Source organism: Paroedura picta, unplaced genomic scaffold (genome assembly GCF_049243985.1).
Source record: "Paroedura picta isolate Pp20150507F unplaced genomic scaffold, Ppicta_v3.0 Ppicta_v3_sca21, whole genome shotgun sequence".
Classification (NCBI taxonomy): Eukaryota; Metazoa; Chordata; class Lepidosauria; order Squamata; family Gekkonidae; genus Paroedura; species Paroedura picta.
Genome location: NW_027518618.1, coordinates 2,211,105 through 2,229,843, shown reverse-complemented (window position 1 = coordinate 2,229,843; position 18,739 = coordinate 2,211,105). Strand labels below are relative to the sequence as shown.

General features: G+C 53.8%; 2 protein-coding genes across 10 annotated transcripts in view; one reads left to right on the top strand and one right to left on the bottom strand.

Annotated features, from left to right (window-relative positions):
* The window catches only part of TMEM160 (transmembrane protein 160), a 46,898-nt gene extending 29,135 nt beyond the window's left edge, over window positions 1–17,763 (top strand). Inside the window, exon 4 of the mRNA XM_077318700.1 lies at window positions 16,116–17,763. The gene's annotated coding sequence lies outside the window, so the exon portion shown is untranslated. The remainder of the gene's footprint in view (window positions 1–16,115) is intronic.
* The window catches only part of NPAS1 (neuronal PAS domain protein 1), an 82,790-nt gene that overhangs the window by 18,258 nt on the left and 45,793 nt on the right, over window positions 1–18,739 (bottom strand). For all 9 annotated transcript variants that reach the window (XM_077318694.1, XM_077318695.1, XM_077318692.1 and 6 more), the window contains 2 exons: window positions 10,018–10,107; window positions 3,031–3,178 (listed from right to left, as the gene is read on the bottom strand). In XM_077318694.1, coding sequence (XP_077174809.1) covers window positions 3,031–3,178; window positions 10,018–10,107 — 238 coding nt within the window. The remainder of the gene's footprint in view (window positions 1–3,030; window positions 3,179–10,017; window positions 10,108–18,739) is intronic.

Genomic DNA, 18,739 nt, shown 5'->3' with positions numbered 1-18,739 from the left:
AGGCTGGCATCCCTCCGTCCCCCTCCCAAGCAGCCCTTTCTTCCAGGGGAACTGAGCTCTGTAGTCTGGAGATGGGCTGGAATTCCGGAGGATCCCCAGGCCCCACCTGGAGGCTGGCATCCCTGACCCTCAGTGGGGCCCAAGGCCACAGAGTCCCCCCTCCCAAGCAGCCCTTTGCTCCAGGGGAACTGAGCTCTGCAGTCTGGAGAGGAGCTGTCATTCCAAGAGATCCCCAGGCCCCACCTGGAGGCTGGCATCCCTGACCCTCAGTGGGGTCCAAGGCCACAGAGTCCCCCCCTCCTGAGCTGCCTTTTTCCAGGGGAACTGATCTCTGCAGTCCGGAGCGGAGTTATGATTCTGGAGGATTTCCAGGCCCCACCTGGAGGCTAATAAACTGAGGAACAAACGCTGAGTATAGAGTCCCAAATAAGGGAAACTTTCTCCATGCATCATTTAGGGACCCAAACTCCTGGAGGTTTCAATGCCACATTAGATTCCTCGGTATTGTTATAAGTGCTATTTCTGCTTTAAAATTTTGTCATATGTTAATTACATGGTATATCTAAGCTTGACCAGTTCCCGCCACTTGGGTAGACCGGAAGTCACTTCTGAGACGCTGTTGTGTAGGCAGACCAGATCCCCCAAAAGAGACTCCCAACAACAGAGCGATCTCTCACTCTGGGGATCTGCTTTCTTTACTTTGGGCTAAGTCTCCCTTTGTACAGCTCATCTTGTTTTACTCTCGACTGAAATTGTCGTGCACGATACGTTTCCCCAATGAAATCCTGGGTTTGGAGCTTTTTAAAGAAGCCTATTTAGGCCACGTCTAAATGTCCTGCCGGAATGTAACTTATTTGCTTTTGGATTTAGTATACACCTGACATATTCTACATCTTATAAAAACCATACAGATATTGGCTGCTGCGGAAGTCTATCGAAGCACCAATTCAGCCGGTATGCATGCGTAGTCAAACTGCGGCCCTCCAGATGTCCATAGACTACAATTCCCATGAGCCCCTGCCAGCTGGCAGGGGCTCATGGGAATTCTAGTCCATGGACACCTGGAGGGCCGCAGTTTGACTATCCCTGAAAGGCTTTGAACAACAGGAACATCTATTGGATCTTAATGGCACCCTCAACTCAGGGTTTGGCTCCTTGGTTGAATGACCCTACAACTGATTGGTTTTCCCACCTGGAGGCTGGCATCCTTAGACCCATTAGGGCAGGGCAGAGAGAAAGAGTGCCGCCCACCCAGAGAGCAGGAGGGCACCCCAAAAGGACGGAACAGGGAAGAGGAAGGAAAGAGCAGGTGAAAGAATGGGGAACGGGAGCCTGGGGCCGGACCCCACAGCCTACTGGGCCGCTGGCCATGCACAGGGCTTCAATGGGGGTTGGCTCTTGTCATCCCCGTTTTGGAGGAGGGCTGGGCAGGAGGGATGGACCCCATCTTCAGCTGTGGAATGGCGCAGGAGCAGCATGGCCAGAGGCGAAAGGAGCAAGGAGTGATTAGCATTTCAGTGGCACTCTTCTGAGCAAGGTCCTGAGAGGCCCAGTTTGCGCCTCCTGGAAGGGAATCATACGTGTGTGAGCGTCAGGGGGGAGAAGGGATCCAAGATTCCCGGACCCTCGCCCGCACTACGGCGACAGTAGCAGCCAGGTCAGGAGGTCTCCAAGGATCGCTCTCACCGCCTCAGCCCTGAGGGGAGCAAATTGGCTGCTAGGCCAGCAGGTTGTTTTAAAAGGGAAGCGGCCAAGCCGGCTTTGGATGGAAAAAGCACATTTTTCTAATAGTGTGTTGGGGAGGGTCGGGTCGGTCAGTGGCTAGAGCCCAGGGTGGGTGGGAGAGCCTGACAGAGGAGAAAGGGAGACAAGGCACGCTAGACTGACTGAACAAAAACCCAGCAGGGCTCTCCTGATGTCCTTAGGAAGGCCTCGGCCTCCCTGCCCTGTGGCTGGCCCTCCAGAGGAACTGGCTGGCCCCTGGGTGAGACGGGAGGCTGGACGGGATGGGCTCTCCGTGGTCTGACCCAGCAGGGCTCTCCTGATGTCCTTAGGAAGGCCTCGGCCTCCCTGCCCTATGGCTCCCCCCCCAGAGGAACTGGTTGGCCCCTGGGTGAGACGGGAGGCTGGACTGGATGGGCCCTCCCTGGTCTGACCCAGCAGGGCTCCCCTGATGTCCTTAGGAAGGCCTCGGCCTCCCTGCCCTGTGGCTGGCCCTCCAGAGGAACTGGCTGGCCCCTGGGTGAGACGGGAGGCTGGACTGGATGGGCCCTCCCTGGTCTGACCCAGCAGGGCTCCCTTGATGTCCTTAGGAAGGCCTTGGCCTCTCTGCCCTGTGGCTGGCCCTGCAGAGGAACTGGCTGGCCCCAGGGTGAGACGGGAGGCTGGACTGGATGGGCCCTCCCTGGTCTGACCCAGCAGGGCTCCCTTGATGTCCTTAGGAAGGCCTTGGCCTCTCTGCCCTGTGGCTGGCCCTGCAGAGGAACTGGCTGGCCCCAGGGTGAGACGGGAGGCTGGACTGGATGGGCCCTCCCTGGTCTGACCCAGCAGGGCTCCCTTGATGTCCTTAGGAAGGCCTTGGCCTCTCTGCCCTGTGGCTGGCCCTGCAGAGGAACTGGCTGGCCCCAGGGTGAGACGGGAGGCTGGACTGGATGGGCCCTCCCTGGTCTGACCCAGCAGGGCTTCCCTGATGTCCTTAGGAAGGCCTCGGCCTCCCTGCCCTGTGGCTGGCCCTCCAAAGGAACTGGCTGGCCCCTGGGTGAGACGGGAGGCTGGACTGGATGGGCCCTCCCTGGTCTGACCCAGCAGGGCTCTCCTGATGTCCTTAGGAAGGCCTCGGCCTCTCTGCTCTCCAGAGGAACTGGCTGGCCCTTGGGTGAGAGGGGAGGCTGGACTGGATGGGCCCTCCCTCATCTGACCCAGCAGGGCTCTTCTTATATTCTTATCAGGGGAAGGCCTCAGCCTCTCTGCTCTGTGGCTGCCCCTCACAGTTCTGATGATGTGCCTGATCCAGTCTCCAAGGTGCCATACCTGATTCCACAGCCTCTGACAGCCCAGAGGTTTTGGGGCGAGTCTGGGGAGAGGGGCCCGAGGGGGGCGTCAAGCCCAGCTGTTCAGCGACTTCCGGGTGGTCTCCTGGATGGACGTAATCAAAGATGCTGCTTCCGGTCAGCTCCACCTGGAAGGCAAAGGGCGTCTTCAACACACTCACAGCTTTCCAAACCAGGGCTGCCTTGCCCTGCCTAACCTCGGGGGGGGGGGGGCTCCCCGTCCCTCCCTGCTCCCAGCCCCTAAATAGCCTTCGCAACATCCCTGAAGTGTCTGCCACCCACTTGACCCCCAGCATACAATCTCCTCTATGTGCAGCCGCTGCTGCCTGAGCATCACAGTTATGCCGCGGAATCTGTTTGAACCGAGAATGCGGCAGGATTCTAGTCCTCACGGCTGCGAAGTCCTGCCAGGGAGCCTGAGGGAAAGCAGAAGACTTTCCAGGCCCTTCTTTGCAATTAGCAGAAGCATCCAGCCCAGCCCTTCAGCCCGTGGGAGACGCCAGGAGAGAAGGGTCGTGGTTGGAGCATTTGGAAAGCAGGGAGATTTGACTCCGAGGCGCACCTTGCCTCTGTGCTGCTTTCCTCCCGCTGCAGGAAGGTTTGCATTCCAATATTCCATCCCCGGATCTCTTGGGGCGGAGGTGTTTTGCCTAAGAGTCTGCCTCTTTCTGTGGCCTTCCCAAGGCTGCTCTTCTCCTTCCCAAACCAACCGAAAAGCGAGTGGCAGTAATTAAAACCAACTGGTCAGAAACAAATGCTCTCCCAACTCATTATCCACAAGATTTCAAGAGAGCCCGTCTTAAATAGCGTCTGCCTCCAGCATCCTGACTACAGGAAAGAGGGAGGGAAACGCCAAGCCCGGATCAATAGGGAAATGGTGGCTCTAAAAAAAATCCAGGGGGGCTTTTCCGCCCCCCCCCCCCCGTCTTTTCCAGAATGTGGATTCATCTGTGCCAAAACACCAAGCTGCGGCCAACAGGCCCCCATTGGAGCTGCATTTTGTGAGTCCCGCCTGCATTCCAGCGTCCACAGCGTTGGCCATGCGCATGTGACACACACGGTGCGCTCCCCATGCACGCGTGGCAGCAGCTTCCAGCCTCTGTATGCCGAGAACCCCACCGTCACCGTGGCCCCCCTCTCCCTGCCAGAGAAAGCCCCCTCCCACACTGCAGTGACCTCCCCACCACCTCGCAAGCCGACCCCATTACTATGCAGACGGCTGGGGAGACAGCCCACAGCCTGATTTGAATACGAAAGGTCAAAGCTTCAGGTTAACGTTTCCCCCATCATGATGAAGGGAGGTGAGGGGGGGGGGAGGCTGGAGATCAATAAATAATAATGCAGAGGTATTGGCTTTCCCTGGAGCACGGGGTCAGGTGCATTTAAAGGAGCCGCACTCATTACGGATGCGCCAGCCGCGTCTAATTTGAAACGGCGCAGAAAGGAACAAAAAACAAATAAATTAAAGAATTGGGGGTGTGGTTTGGCTGGATGTTCCAAGCAGTTCTAAACAGGGTTGCCAACCTCCAGGTCAGGGTAAAAGAGGAAGTTTGCAATGGACATACCTGCTCTAGAGGTGAGCGGTTCGGTGTCATTCGGACGCCTCGGGAATCACTGAAGCCCTGGAGGAAGGTCACCCACCGTCCCACAAGGGCCATCAGCAATTCCCTGGGTGTGCAAGGAAGGGCCACGAGACACACATCCCTGGCTGTCCCTCCACTCACAGACTGTCTGTTCCCCTGAAGGAAAGGCTGTTTTTTTTGGGGGGTATCCCATTCAAGCCCCTCCCCTCCCCAAACTCTGCCCTCTCAGGTTCCACCTCCAAAGTCTCCTGCTTCCCTCCCTAGAACTCCAGATATTTCCTGACCTGGAGGTGGGAACCCTATTTGGGGAGGGCTGGCTTTGGTGCAGGCACTGAGGGGAATCTAATGCCACAGGCCCCAGATTCCAGACCTGCCCTTTCCCCCAAGGAGAAACCAATTCTGTGGGCTGGAGACCAACGGTCACTCCAGCCAGTCAGTTGGAGAGGCTCATGGGAATTGTAGTCCATGAACCTCTGGGGGACCACAGGTTGACTACTCCTGCTTTAGGGGACATCCACTGCGACGTTTGCTCTTTGTTCCTCGTAAAATCTCTCCTTGCTCATTCTGCATTATTCTTCTGTACGCGTCTCCATCCAGCGATCCTGTTTTGCTGTCCTGTTCATTGTTTTGTGTTCTCGTTTCAGCACTCCCTCTATTTCTGCTATAATTAATTAATTAAATTTATATACTGCCATCCCTTGTGGCTCAGGGCAGCGTACAACAGCAATGTCAATGGCCAGCAGGGTGTCTTAAAGACCAGGCTACTAAAACACATGCCTTATCAGGGATGCGACCCGCCTTGAGGTTCTTGTGAAAAAGGCAGATGACAAATAACTAATTAAATCAGGAAGGTGGGGGAAACGAAAGAGATGGAGGCGTCTGTCCTAAAAGCCAGTGTCGTGGTTAGACCAGGGGTCCCTCCTTGAGCCTGCAGGGACCTTTGTAATAATGGGCACAATTGCAAAATGGCTGCACCAGGAGGCGGAGCCAACCACAAAGCGTCAGGGGCGGAGGCTGTATAGAACTCCAAAATAGCACCGCCGCAGGCCGCCTTTGAACTTGCATCACCAATCAGAAGGCCCTGCGGGGCAAAACTTCCACCTGGGTCCGCCCACTTTCTAAGAGCAGCTGGCAGGTGTCGGGTGGCCCCTCCTGGGGACCCCTGGGTAGAGCGCTCCCAGAGACCCAGGTTGAAAGGCCGTTCAGGAGGCCTCGTGAGCTCTGTGCCAGCGGGGTCCCGTTTGGGCAGGCCTGGAGACGCTGCATGCAGCGAGAGGCTGGAGTCACCTTCCTCTCTGCCCCCCCATCATGCACAGACACGGCACATGCGCCCCCCCCCTCCCTCCCTCCTCCAAGGCCCGCGGCAAGGTCTTCTCCATCACAATTTAATGCCGTATCAAAGGGTCTTTTCTCCTTGCCTGGAGTTTGCTTCGGGTCTCGAATCTTTGCCAGAGAACAGGTTGAAAGGGCCCAGTTTGTAACCAGGGGCCTGGGGAAGGGGAGGGGAGGGAATCAGCTTGAAAAGAGGAGGGGCCCCCTCCCCTTTGCCCCACCCCAGTCAGATTGGGGGAGGAGGGGAGAAAGGAAAAGCGAGCAAGGGGAAATACAGACCCAACCCAGCATCATTCTTCGTCAAAATATTATTTCTCTCCAGCAAAGAGAAATGAAAACGGCAGACGTGCTCGGGAATACCATATAACGGAGTTTCCCGACAGCCTTTCGTATTCCCCGGCATGGGGGCTGTGTTTTCTTGATGGCCCCCTCCTCTTTAATTCTTATTTGTGGGTGGAAGGGGGTGGACCTTTTCAGTCCACACAGAGAAATTGTTCTCCCTCTCACAAATCACGAGAACTCGAGGGCGTCGAATGAAACTGATGGGCAGTAGGTTCAGGACAGACAAAAGGAAACACTGCTTTACACAGGGAAGGATTCAAATGTGGAATTTGCTGCTGGAGGATGTGGGGATGGCCACAGGAATAAACAAGGCTAAACAGAGTCACAGAGAAGAGATCTCAGCGGCTACAAGCCAGAGTGACTGAGGGAAGCCTCCTGGGTCTGAGGCAGTCGAATCTCATAATCAGGCGGAAGCATCTGGGTAATGCCTCGGCCTCCCTGCCCTATTGTTGTCTGTCCAGAGGCTGGCCCCTGGGTGAGACGGGAGGCTGGACTGGATGGGCCCTCCCTGGTCTGACCCAGCAGGGCTCCCCTGATGTCCTTAGGAAGGCCTCGGCCTCCCTGCCCTGTGGCTGGCCCTGCAGAGGAACTGGCTGGCCCCTGGGTGAGACGGGAGGCTGGATTGGATGGGCCCTCCCTGGTCTGACCCAGCAGGGCTCCCCTGATGTCCTTAGGAAGGCCTCAGCCTCCCTGCCCTGTGGCTGGCCCTCCAGAGGAACTGGCTGGCCCCTGGGTGAGACGAGAGGCTGGACTGGATGGGCCCTCCCTGGTCTGACCCAGCAGGGCTCCCCTGATGTCCTTAGGAAGGCCTCGGCCTCCCTGCCCTGTGGCTGGCCCTGCAGAGGAACTGGCTGGCCCCTGGGTGAGACGGGAGGCTGGACTGGATGGGCCCTCCCTGGTCTGACCCAGCAGGGCTCCCCTGGTGTCCTTAATAAGGCCTTGGCCTCCCTGCCCTGTGGCTGGACAGAACCTCTCCTGATGTTCATGTATTCCCTGTCTGTTGGGCACAGAAGGGATGGGGTGTGCGTTCGCCATTCATTCGGATAAGCAGCGTATGGCTCTCCTGTTTCAGAGGCCCCCGGCCTGAACAGCACCACTCAGAAGAGCCACATGCTGGTAACCCATGGGCCTCCTTGGAGTAGCTGGTAACGCTCAACCCAAGAAGAGGAATTGGGAACCAATGCATCAGCTTAAGCAGTTTGTCCTCCCTTGGTTCATTTACACTCCCTCCATCTTCTTGGGAGGAACCAAAAGTGGCTTAGAGCATTCGAGGGTGGCCAGCTCAGGAATAGGTAATTCCCGGGAAGATGGGTTTCATGGTTTGGTTTTTTAAAATTACTTTTATTAAAGATTTTAAAACATAGCATTAAAGATAATAGAAAAAAAGAGAGGAAGAGGAGAGAAAAATTCTCTAAGATTTTATCTACAATTAATATAAATCAAATTACTTATCAGTTACACTATGAATCTGTAAAAGAAATGAAGTCCCTCTTTTCCCTATAAACTCATATTTCCCCCCTTAATCCTCAAAACCATACGCTATCAGCTCATTTCCCCCCATATCATGCAAAAGGTTGATAAGATGTTTCCAATTCATCTACAAATCCAGCTGCTGCCTTCTCTCTAATTAAAGAAGAGAGCTTGGCCCCCTCTGTCTATTTTATCATTTTTAAATACCTGAAGATTTCGGGGGGTGGAGCCTGGAGAGGGTGGGTTTGGGTAGGGTAGGGGCTTAGGCAGCGGATCCACCTTCCAAAGTAGCCCTTTCCTCCAGGGGAACTGATCCTTGACCTCTGGAGACAACCTATAATTCCAGGGGATCTCCAGGTCCCTCCTGGAGGTTGGCATCCCTACCTGAAGCTAAAGGGGGATTCCCTACTTAAAGCTAAAGTGCAACCATGTAGGAGCACTGGGTCTACAGCAGGGGTGGCCAAACAGTGGCTCTCCGGATGTCCATGGACTACAATTACCATGAGCCCCTGCCAGTGTGCTGGCAGGGGCTCATGGTAATTGTAGTCCATGGACATCCGGAGAGCCACCATTTGGCCACCCTTGCTCTAGAGTAAACACAGATGCTTTGCTGCCACCTGCCCTTCTCCCAAAGATGCCAGCCGCCCCCAAATCCTTCCGCCTTTGCGTTCCAGGGCAGGTGTCCCACTGCATTCTCCTCCACCCCCAACATGCTCACTATAATCCATCATCCCTGCACAGAAAGATGGGTCAGCCATCAATTACTGGGTGAAGCCCCTTTTGTTTGCCACAGAGATAATTACGGAGATCGATTATTCCCGCGGTGAAGATCCAGAAGCTGCCCGGAGACCCAACAGGCCGAACAAGGGGCCACGCTCCGGGCGGTGTGCCTCCCTGCAGTCCAGGAAGCATCCAGTGACAGTGGGAACACGGCGGCCTGAACTGGACGGTTCGGGTCAAGGATGTAGACCCCCCCCCACACAATATCTGTCTTGCAGGAATGGTAGATTATTCTCAAGTGGGGGCCAAGCCCTTAGGTGAGACACGTTTATGGGAACTTCTGCGAGGAAAACTGTTTGCCACCTGCAGCGAAATCTCACACTGGGGAATAAGGAAGCATCCGTGGCCCCCAAGACTGTTCCTTCCTTCCTCCCATGCCAAGATGTTACTTCAAGCTGGAGGTGGCAGAGATGTTGCCCAGAAAATGGAAGGCGGCTTGAAAAAGGAGCTCTGAGTTACTCCTCGTTGTTCAATTTGCTCGTGGTCAAACAGGCATTCTGTTGTTCTCCAAACCTACCAAACCTCTTTGGCCAGCAGGGGATAGGGTTAAAAGAAAGAGAATACGCACGAGTCTGTAACAAAGAGCCTCTCAAACCGCGTTCCGCACTCTTCACCAGCTAGAAAAACTGCTTTTGGAGACGAGGAAGTCCTGCGATGGGTCTAGGGTCAGATGTGTTGAAGCAGAGGGTGGACAAAGATGGCCAGATTCCAAGAAACCTCCATCATTTTGGCTCTCTTACTGGACTCTGGTGTATTTTGAGCCTTTTTACCCACCCCCTCTTTATCAGAGTAGCAGGCGTGGTTTCCCGCTCCTGAATTTATACTTACAACAACCCTGCAAGGCAGATTTGCCTCAGAAAGAGGACAGAGGGCCGGAGGTCAACCAGGGAGCTCCAAGGCTTTGGATCAACGCTTCTCGTTTCTGCTTCCTTAAAGTCCCAACAGTGCTGGCCCAAGCTGTCATCTGCAGCTATCCTCACACATCCCACAGCAGCCAGCGCCTCAGCACGCCGCATTGTCCCAATCGGCTGCTCCGGGCTACGTTGTCCGAATTGGCCACTCCGGACCGTATCATCCGAATCGGCTGCTCCGGGCCGCGTCGTCCGAATCAGCTGCTCCGGACCGCATTGTCCGAATCGGCCGCTCCGGGCCGCAGCAGCCAGCGCCTCACCACGGGAGGGGAGGGAGGGTGCGCGGCTGCCAGGGATCTGACGCTAGACACAAGGCTTACTTAGACAATCGCATGTCAGCCCCAGCGATTCTGGCCGGGCCAAAATGTTCCAGAGGCAACTTCATTGCTTCCCAAACTTCACCAAACCAACAACTTGGCAATTCTCGACGCAGCCTGCCCAGGCGCATTACTCATGCGCTGTACAGCCGGCCGTGAGCGAGTGGGATTCTACTTTCCAGTCAGCGCATGCATTATTCACAGTTTAGTACACAGCTCACACAATTCCTACCTGCGACAGCCCGAGGTAAATAGACACCGTCTCCGAGATGTAAAGGAATTTTCCCTCTTGGTTCAGCGCAAAGACGAACCCGTCCAGGGACTGGGGGGGAGAAAGAACAGAAGCATCTTTTATAAAAAAATAATGCAGGTCACTTTGCCCCTCAGGCAGAGAGAAGGAGGAAGCGCATGCCACAAATCCAGTTGGTGGTGGGGAGGATCTGCATGATCTTGCTCAGAAACTTTGTGCGTGGTGGTGCTGTTGGGGGGTTGAAGTAGCTAGTCATGAGGACTAGAAGCCACATCCTAAATCAGTGTTGCAGATCCACTGAATCTAGATCCCCCCCTCCATTTGCCCATGATGCCAATCAGGTGCCCTTGAGAAAGTCAACCTCTCAGTCTAGAATAAGAATTGGTTTTTGTACTCTGCTTTTCACTATCTGGAGCAGGGGTAGTCAAACTGCGGCCCTCCAGATGTCCATGAACTACAATTCCCATGAGCCCCTGCCAGCAAATGCTGGCAGGGACGGAGGGACGGACCAGAACCAATGGGATGAAATTAATGCAAAAGAAATTCCGTCTGAACATCCGGAAGAAGTTCCTGACAGTGAGAGTAGTTTCTCAGCGGAACAGGCTTCCTTGGGAGGTGGTGGGTTCTCCATCTTTGGAGGTTTTTAAACAGAGGCTGGAGAGCCATCTGACGGAGAGGCTGATTCTGTGAAGGTTCAAGGGGGTGGCAGGTGACAGTGGGTGAGCGAGAGGGTTGTGAGTGTCCTGCGTAGTGCAGGGGGCTAGACTAGATGACCCAGAGTCATCAGAAGAGTCATCAGAAGAGTTTCAGCAATGCTGTCTACTAAAGTGCTAAGATTCATAAAGAACAATGTTTTGAAACTTAAGGACGAGACTGTAAAAGGAAAAAATCATGAACCTCCCCCTACCTTCCCCCTTCCATACCTGACATTCTATCCCTGTGTCTTCTACTCTTCTTTTGGATAAAAGAAAAACAAATATTTAGTAAAAAAAATAAAATAGAACAGCACTATCAGGACAGTGACGAGCCCATGGTCACCAGCTGGCTGCCTGTGGAGGAGCGGGGAATCAAACCCAGCTTGCCAGATGAGAAGCTGCCGTTGAGAACCACAAAACCAGCCCTTCTCAACTTCTGTATCCTTGAGAAACCCCCGAAACATTCTTCAGGATTTGAGAAACCCCAGAAGTGTCCTGATTGTGCAGAATATAGGTAGGAAGCAGAGCTGTGGACACGCCCCCCCAGGGCCCCTCCCCTTCCCTCCAGGGCCCTCGTTGACCATGAGGGGTTGACACGACCACCCAATAACTATTTAACAAAATTTAAAAATATTTTTAAAAATAAAATTTTAAAAATATTTTAAAAACTAAAATTTTAAAAATATTTTTTAAAATTTAAAAATATTTTGAAAATTAATTTACTCCCACTCATTTGTGAAACCCTTCCAGGACTGTCAAGACAACCCAGCGTTTCACGAAACCGTGCAGTACCCCAAGCTGGCTCTTTAGCCTACCTCGTGGGGTTGTTGTGAAATGACGAAAAGGAGAGGGGGAGAAATGTGTCTATTAGCTCTGAACTTTTCTCTGGAAGGGTGGGAGGAAATACGCTACGCTAACCGGGGAAAGAAAGAGAAAGAAAGATGGTTTTCTAGGCAGGTGCCTTCTCCTCTCCCCGATCCTGCTGAGGATACAACCAGCGCCAAGGACGGCCGACCTTTCACCCGGTTCATCAACAGAATCATTAATTGCAGATTAAATCCCCCCTTGATGAATTAATTGCCTCTGTCACTTTGCAGGTAACTAACCCGCTGGCTCTCACCCCCCCCCCCCCGCCCGCCCCCAAGCGGGAAAGCGCAACTTTGGAAAAAAAACCCAACAACGGGGAAAGTGTTTCTTGCATGCTGAATTGTTACCTACATTTAAAAGGCAAATACTGGAGCAGAGGAGGAGGAGAGAGGAAGAGGAGGGGGAGAGACCCTGCCCTTTTGTCCCCTCCTCCGCGGTTTGGAAGCATGCAGATTTATTCCGGCTTCAACCAATTGGTTGGAAACCAAGACAGCTGTTGGATTTTTTTTTTTTTTAACCTTTAACGGATTGATAGTCCTGGTTGGAAATAATTCTATTTTATCTCTGTTTTGTGGCCCAAAAGAAAATAAATCGCTCCCAGGGGGGTCTCCAGATTTAAATTTCTGAAAAAGACAACATTGGTTTGGGAAGGGATTCCCAGCTGGGGAGGGGTCCGAAAACCACAGGGAAGGAAAGCTTGCCTCTGTCCCTCTGGAGAGGGGTGTGTGTGTGTGTGTGTGTGTGTGTGTGTGTGTGTGGATCTAGGCGCAATGGAGCGGTAGGGTTGCCAAGTTCCAGGTGGCACCTGGAGATATTCCGTTCTCACAGTTGCTCTCCAGTTTGCCAGAATCAGCCTCCCTGAAGGAAAGGGCTCTTTTGGCGATTTTTTGCATTGTGAATTTCTTGCATGTAGCTGAGGTCCTGCATTGTGCAGTCACTTTCCGCTGGGAACTGATCTCTGCCATCTGGAGATGACAAAACTGCACATGCTTGCAAAAGCTTATACCTTGAATAAAACTTTGTTGGTCTTAAAGGTGTCGGGAGACTCAAAATTTGCCCTGGAGACGAGCTGTAATTTGGGGGGACCCCCAGGTCCCACTTGGAGACTGGCATCGCTACACCGGGAGGGAAGCTAAGCTAAGCAATACATTCAGCTGCTTCTTTCGTTTCAGTCTGAAGACATTCAGATTTCCTGCAGACGGGGCGGGGGTGGGTGTCACGCAGTTCCCTGGTCCTCCCCCTTGGCTAGCTGGGGACAAAAATATTTTTTAAATGCAGAATGGATGATGCCCAGCGGGAGACGTCTGAAAGAGCTGCTCACAGACACCACCTCTTTCTACCGAATTTCCAGATGTGATTTCAAGGAGAGACTCGCACCAGAGGCCCAGCTACGGCAAACATCTCCCGGAACTTTTGATCTTGCAGACTGCCAGTTGAGCTCAGTGACCCAGGCTTGTGAACAATGATGCTGTGCCATTCTCTCCCGTCTTAACCGGGTTCCTCCAGCTCAGAGCCAGTTGATTTCAGAGTCTCCAAAGGGCACCAAGAGGCAGCTCCAATAACATAGCAGCCCCTGGGCATTCCCTTTGCAACTGGAGAAACAGAAGAGAAATCTACTTGCCAGCTCTGGAGCATGCTGGGAGGGGGGGGGAGAGGAAGATGTGACAAGCCACAGCCAAAAGCCCCCCCGTACTTCAACACCCCCCTCCATAAATGTTCCAGAAAACAGGAAGCAGCCCCCCACCCCGGGGCAACGCAGGACGGATGCCTGGGGCAGCCCCCTTTGAAACTTGTCATGGCAAACTTCGCCAGGTGCCAAGAAATGCCCGTTCTGAGTTCCTCGCCAAAGCGCACGGACTTCAGGGGTGCTGAAAGAGGTCCAGAAAAGAAGCCGGCTGGGGAAGTTAAGGGGAGCTTTCATGGCTCTGGGTCAGGATTCCAGCCTCAATGCAGAGTTCCGTTCTGTGAGAGGCCGGGCAGGAAGGCAGCTTCTACCCAGGAGCGGAGCTTGGCACCGGGAACCATGCGCTGCCACCCTGGGCCAACTTCACCAGTGACCAAAACACACCCAGATTCAGCCCGGTTTCCTTTTCCTCCTCAGAATCTACTTCAGGGGGGATGATAAAATCAGAGTCCCATCTCTTTTCTAAGGACACCTGACAAGGGAGCCACAAAACATGTAGGCACCCTCCACGGTGCCCTCTGGCACCCCGTTGGGGACCCCTGCCTGGACCACCAGGCTCTAGGATGGGGAGTTCAGGCATTTTCCAGAGACCCCCAAATGCTAAGAGCTCCTCTGACCCCCTGGACACAAATGAACACCATTCCCACAATCACAAGGGCAGCCGAGAGAGAATTCCTGGTTTGGACGCCCGTCATCCAGGCTAAGGAGGGGTTTCGTGAGAGCCCCACAATCTTGAGAGTGAGCATGGACAGAACCCCCCCCCCTGCCTGGGGCTTGAGGAGAAAGGGAGGGGGTCACCAATGGCTTCCCCCCACAACCAGCCCCTTCTATCCCACACAACAATACCTCTTCATCTTGTCTTGGCAGAATATATTTGCACAATTAAACCTCCTCCCCCACATGCCCAGGGTGTGTATGTGTGTGTGTGTGTGTATGTGGGGGGGGGGGAGAACAGATGAATGGAGCCGACAGTCAGGCGCGTTAATTACTGCTGACAGATAAAATTGCTTCTTCCCCCCCCCATCAAGTGGTTTTTGAGGAGGCTCTTGGAGGTCATTGCTATGCCAATTAGATGGCTGACACCCCATGACAGGGAGGGGCGCGAGGGGGGGAGATCGGCACAGACCTGTGGCGGTGGCAGCAGCGGATGGAGCTCTCCCAGAAAAACAACGCATCTCTGGACAACAGGGATCAGTTTGGGAGGGGTGGCTGCTTTGCAGGGGGAATTCTCTGGCATCTGACCCCCCTGAGACTCCTCCCTACTCCAGACTCCACCCCCCAAATCTCCAGGTATTCCCCAACCCAAAGTTGGCAACCCGATCAACAAGGGCAGAATGAGACCCTGACTAAAAGGAGACTAAAAGAAACTCCTGATGTCCAAAGACTTTGGCTCTTGATTTAATAGCAGCTACTTCCAAAAGTCCAAGTCAGAAAAGCAGCCAGGATAGGTGGTGGGCTGGGTATCCCCAACCTTCTTGAGCCTGTGGGAACCTTCTGAATCCTGATCCAAGGGGGGGGGAGTGGCAGAACCCCAAAATGGCTGCTACAGGAGGCGGAGCCTGCCAAGCATGCAAGCCCATGACGCCAGCCCAAAACAAGAGGGCTAATTTATAAAACATACGCTGGGGAAGGATAGATTCAAATGAGTAAGCCGTGTTGGTCTGAAGCAGCACAATAAAATCAGAGTCCAGTAGCAGCTTTAAGACCAACAAAGATTTATTCAAGGTGGGAGCTTTCGAGTGCAAGCACTCGAAAGCTCCCACCTTGAATAAATCTTTGTTGGTCTTAAAAGTGCTCCTGGACTCTGATTTTACTGGGGCAGGGGTGAGAGGATAAAATCAGGCCTGTGACTCTTTTGCTCTGTGCAGCCAGTAAGATCTCTCAGTGGCAAGAGCCCATTTAGCTGCATCCGTTTCTAAGAGCTCCTGTTAGCCTGCCCTTGGAAAACCCTGGCTTAGAAGAAGTCAGAGGGTCTCCTGGGGAACTGAAGGAGACCCCCACAATGGAAAACGGAAAACTCCTTTTGCCTTCCTGCACCCACAGAGGCTGGACTCTTTTCTGACCCCCTGTTCCAAGGCGTGGGGTTTGCCCGTCCTTTGCACATTCGGAAGAGCTGGGCCTGGCTCCCCGCAAGCCAGCTGTTGACTCGGCTCTCTGGCCCTCTGTAAATCCGATTGCTTCCACTTAAATCCAAATTAGCCCCACCAAAAAGGCCCGGAGCACGCAAGAGCCTCGGGCAATGCCGAGAGAGCAGGAAGAGAGATTTTATTTTGGGAAAGAAGCAAAACGCACCTGGGCTCAGGAATGAAAAGCACATTAAGGCGTCCTTTTCTGTGCCCAGCCCCCTAACTCCATCGATTGGGTTCCTGGCGTCTCTTCCCAGCCCTTGCCATCTGCTCTGCAGTGTTTTCCCCCCTCCCCGAGCAAGGCTCACCCATTCCCCCCCCCAGGGGACATCGGGGCCTCTTTATCCTTCTACCCCAAGCAGCCCACAAACCGACCTTAAAGCACTTACTGGGGTTCCCTTGACACAGTCAGGCCCTTGACACAGTCAGGCCCACTAGTTCAATGCTAGCATGGTATAATGGTTAAGAGAGCCAGATGATGACCTGAGAGACCCAGGTTCGAATCCTAACCTTCCCACGGGAGCTCGCCGGGTGACCTTGTCCCAGTCTCTGGTTCTCAGCCTAACCTACCTCGCAGGATTGTTGTAAGGATAAAATACAGGAGAGAAGAAGGATGTAAGCAGCTTCCCAGCGGTGAGTGAGGCAGGCTGTGAACAACGTGCAAAATAAAGCTTATTTAAAATATTTATGTGGCTGTCTCTCTCCTAGATTCAAGTCCAGGAGCACCGATAAGATTTGGGCAGGATAAACTTCCAATCTTAACTCCAATCTTGCACATCAACACAGCCTCGGCCTCCCTGCTCTGTGGTTGGGAAAGCTGCAACAGATGAGCCAATTGCCAAATGTCAGCAAGTCACTGGCCACGGGGATTGAACGCCGTGCCAGGAAGGGCCAAGGATGCTTCCTCCTGAGCTCCGCAGCGGGGCCCGCCCCACCTGCTCCGGGTTGTCTGCGCTCAACAGTCCCCCGGCCGGCCCAGCGACAAGGGCAGGGGGTCAGCTGGGGGAATTGATAAATTGCCGTTTAACACATTACCATATGCCACTTTTGATAATTAGCCGTGAGCCCTGGGAGACAGCGGTAACGAGAGCACTCCAGAAATAATTAGCCCAATCCTGTCTGCTTCACCGGCGCCTGCTCTCTGATGCTGCAGCTTCTGGGCACATGCGCACGACTCCCCAGCCCCTTGGGAGAGGAGCAGGTCCCGGGAGCCAGAATCGCCCCCCAGCCCCCCCCCCAGGAGGCATCTGAGGAGCACGGAGCTGAAGCGCTTTGGGGCTTGACACGCCCAGGAAGGAGAGACGGGCAGAGAGGGGAAGAGGCCGGCCACTAGTGGCAACTGAGCTCTGCTGGGCTCAACAGTGCAAGGATTCATTCAGCACATGCCCCAGCCCAGCCCCCTCCCCCACTCACTCCCTCTTGCCTCCCCCCCCCCCCCCGCAAAGTTTCCAGTTGTCTAATTCTCAAGACCAGGAAGTCCACACACTGTCCACAGGCCGCGAGCGACGTTCTCCTTTAGTCAAAATGACCTTTCACTTCCATCGCCACATTGAGCTGACTTGCTAGTATTCCGCACCTCATCCTTCCGACTCACATAACTAAAATAATTCAAGGGAATTTTTCTACGCAGGTAATAAGGTTGCACTGTACAAAATGATTAAGAGAGCCAGTTTGGTGTAGTGGTTAGGAGTGTGGACTTCTAATCTGGCAGCCAGCTGGGTGACCTTAGGCTCGCCACAGCACTGATAAAGCTGTTCTGACCGAGCAGGAATCTCAGGGCTCTCTCAGCCTCCCCTCCCTCACAGGGTGTCTGTTGTGGGGAGAGGAAAGGGAAGGCGACTGTAAGCCACTTTGAGCCTCCTTTGGGTAGGGAAAAACGGCATATAAGAACCAACTCTTCTTCTTCTTCTTCTTAATCAAGTTACTTGGGGAAATTATTAGGCACTGTGGCGTCTTTGGCAGTATATAGCTTGCAGGTACTAGAATTCTCCTACAGAATTTAGCAACATTTAATGCGTGGCATTTATACTTTTGCTTTGATTGAGGTCTCTTTTCAGACTCCCGGTTGGTTCTGCAGCCCTAATCCTACTGTGTTTATCAAATGTCCCACCCTGTAGCTTGCCTTGACTCTTTGCGCATGATCCACCATGAGTCCAATGGAGATTAGCAGAATATAAACAACATAAATCAATTAATTTAGAAAATAAGACTCGGAAGAAGGAATAAAAATGGGGAAAAGGGGAACCAAGTTGTTTCCTCAGGGGATGGCCTGACTTCTGTTCAAATTATACTAACGTGTATTTTAGAAATCCTTTCTTAGCACCTGAACAGAGACAATAATAAATTTTAAATTGTGTGTATTCTTGCTTTTGTGGGTTTTAATGTATTTTATTGGGGTTTTTATCTGCTGTACCTCCCCTCGAGCCTCCGGGGAGAGGCAAGTAATAATAATAACAACAACAATTCCACAACTGTGCAGATGGAAAATGTCCAAGTCCAGCCCACACTGACCCTTCTGCTAATTATATTTCTATAAATCATGGTTAGGACTGGTGGCCATTTTTCATGTCCAAAATCATATCAGTCATTGGGCAGGGCAGAGGGCAGAGCCTGGATCAGAAACCGAGGGACTAAGGCAGTGGTCCCCAACCTGCGGGCCGCGAAGGCCATGGCGCCGGGCCGCGGTTCCCTCTCCCCGCCCCCCCCGCAGTAAAAAACTTCCCAGGCCGCAAGCTTGTGGCCCAGGAAGCTTCTTACTGCGGGAGGGGGGGGAGAGGAAATTAGAGCCGCGCCCGTGCATGTGCACATGTGCCATGCGCGGCCGAAATTGCGCATGTGCGGCACTTTCGCGCATGCGCACGTGCACGCATGCGCAAAAGTGCCACGCATGCACAATTTCGGCCGTACATGGCGCATGCACGGCCGCGCATGTGCGATGAGCGGGCAGGGCAGTTGCCCTGCCGGTCCCAAGCCAAAAAAAGGTTGGGGACCACTGGACTAAGGAACATAAGATGGGATCAGACTAGGGAGGGTCGAGGCCCTGCTGGGTCAGACCAGGGAGGGTCCCTCCAGTCCAGCCTCCCGTCTCACCCAGGGGCCAGCCAGTTCCACTGCAGGGCCAGCCACAGGGCAGGGAGGGTGAGGCCTTCCTAAGGACATCAGGGGAGCCCTGCTGGGTCATACCAGGGAGGGCCCGTCCAGTCCAGCCTCCCGTCTCACCCAGGGGCCAGCCAGTTCATCTGGAGGGCCAGCCACAGGGCAGAGAGGCGAGGCCTTCCCATGATAAGAATAGAAGAAAAGCTCTTCTGGGTCAGACCAGGGAGGGATCTTCT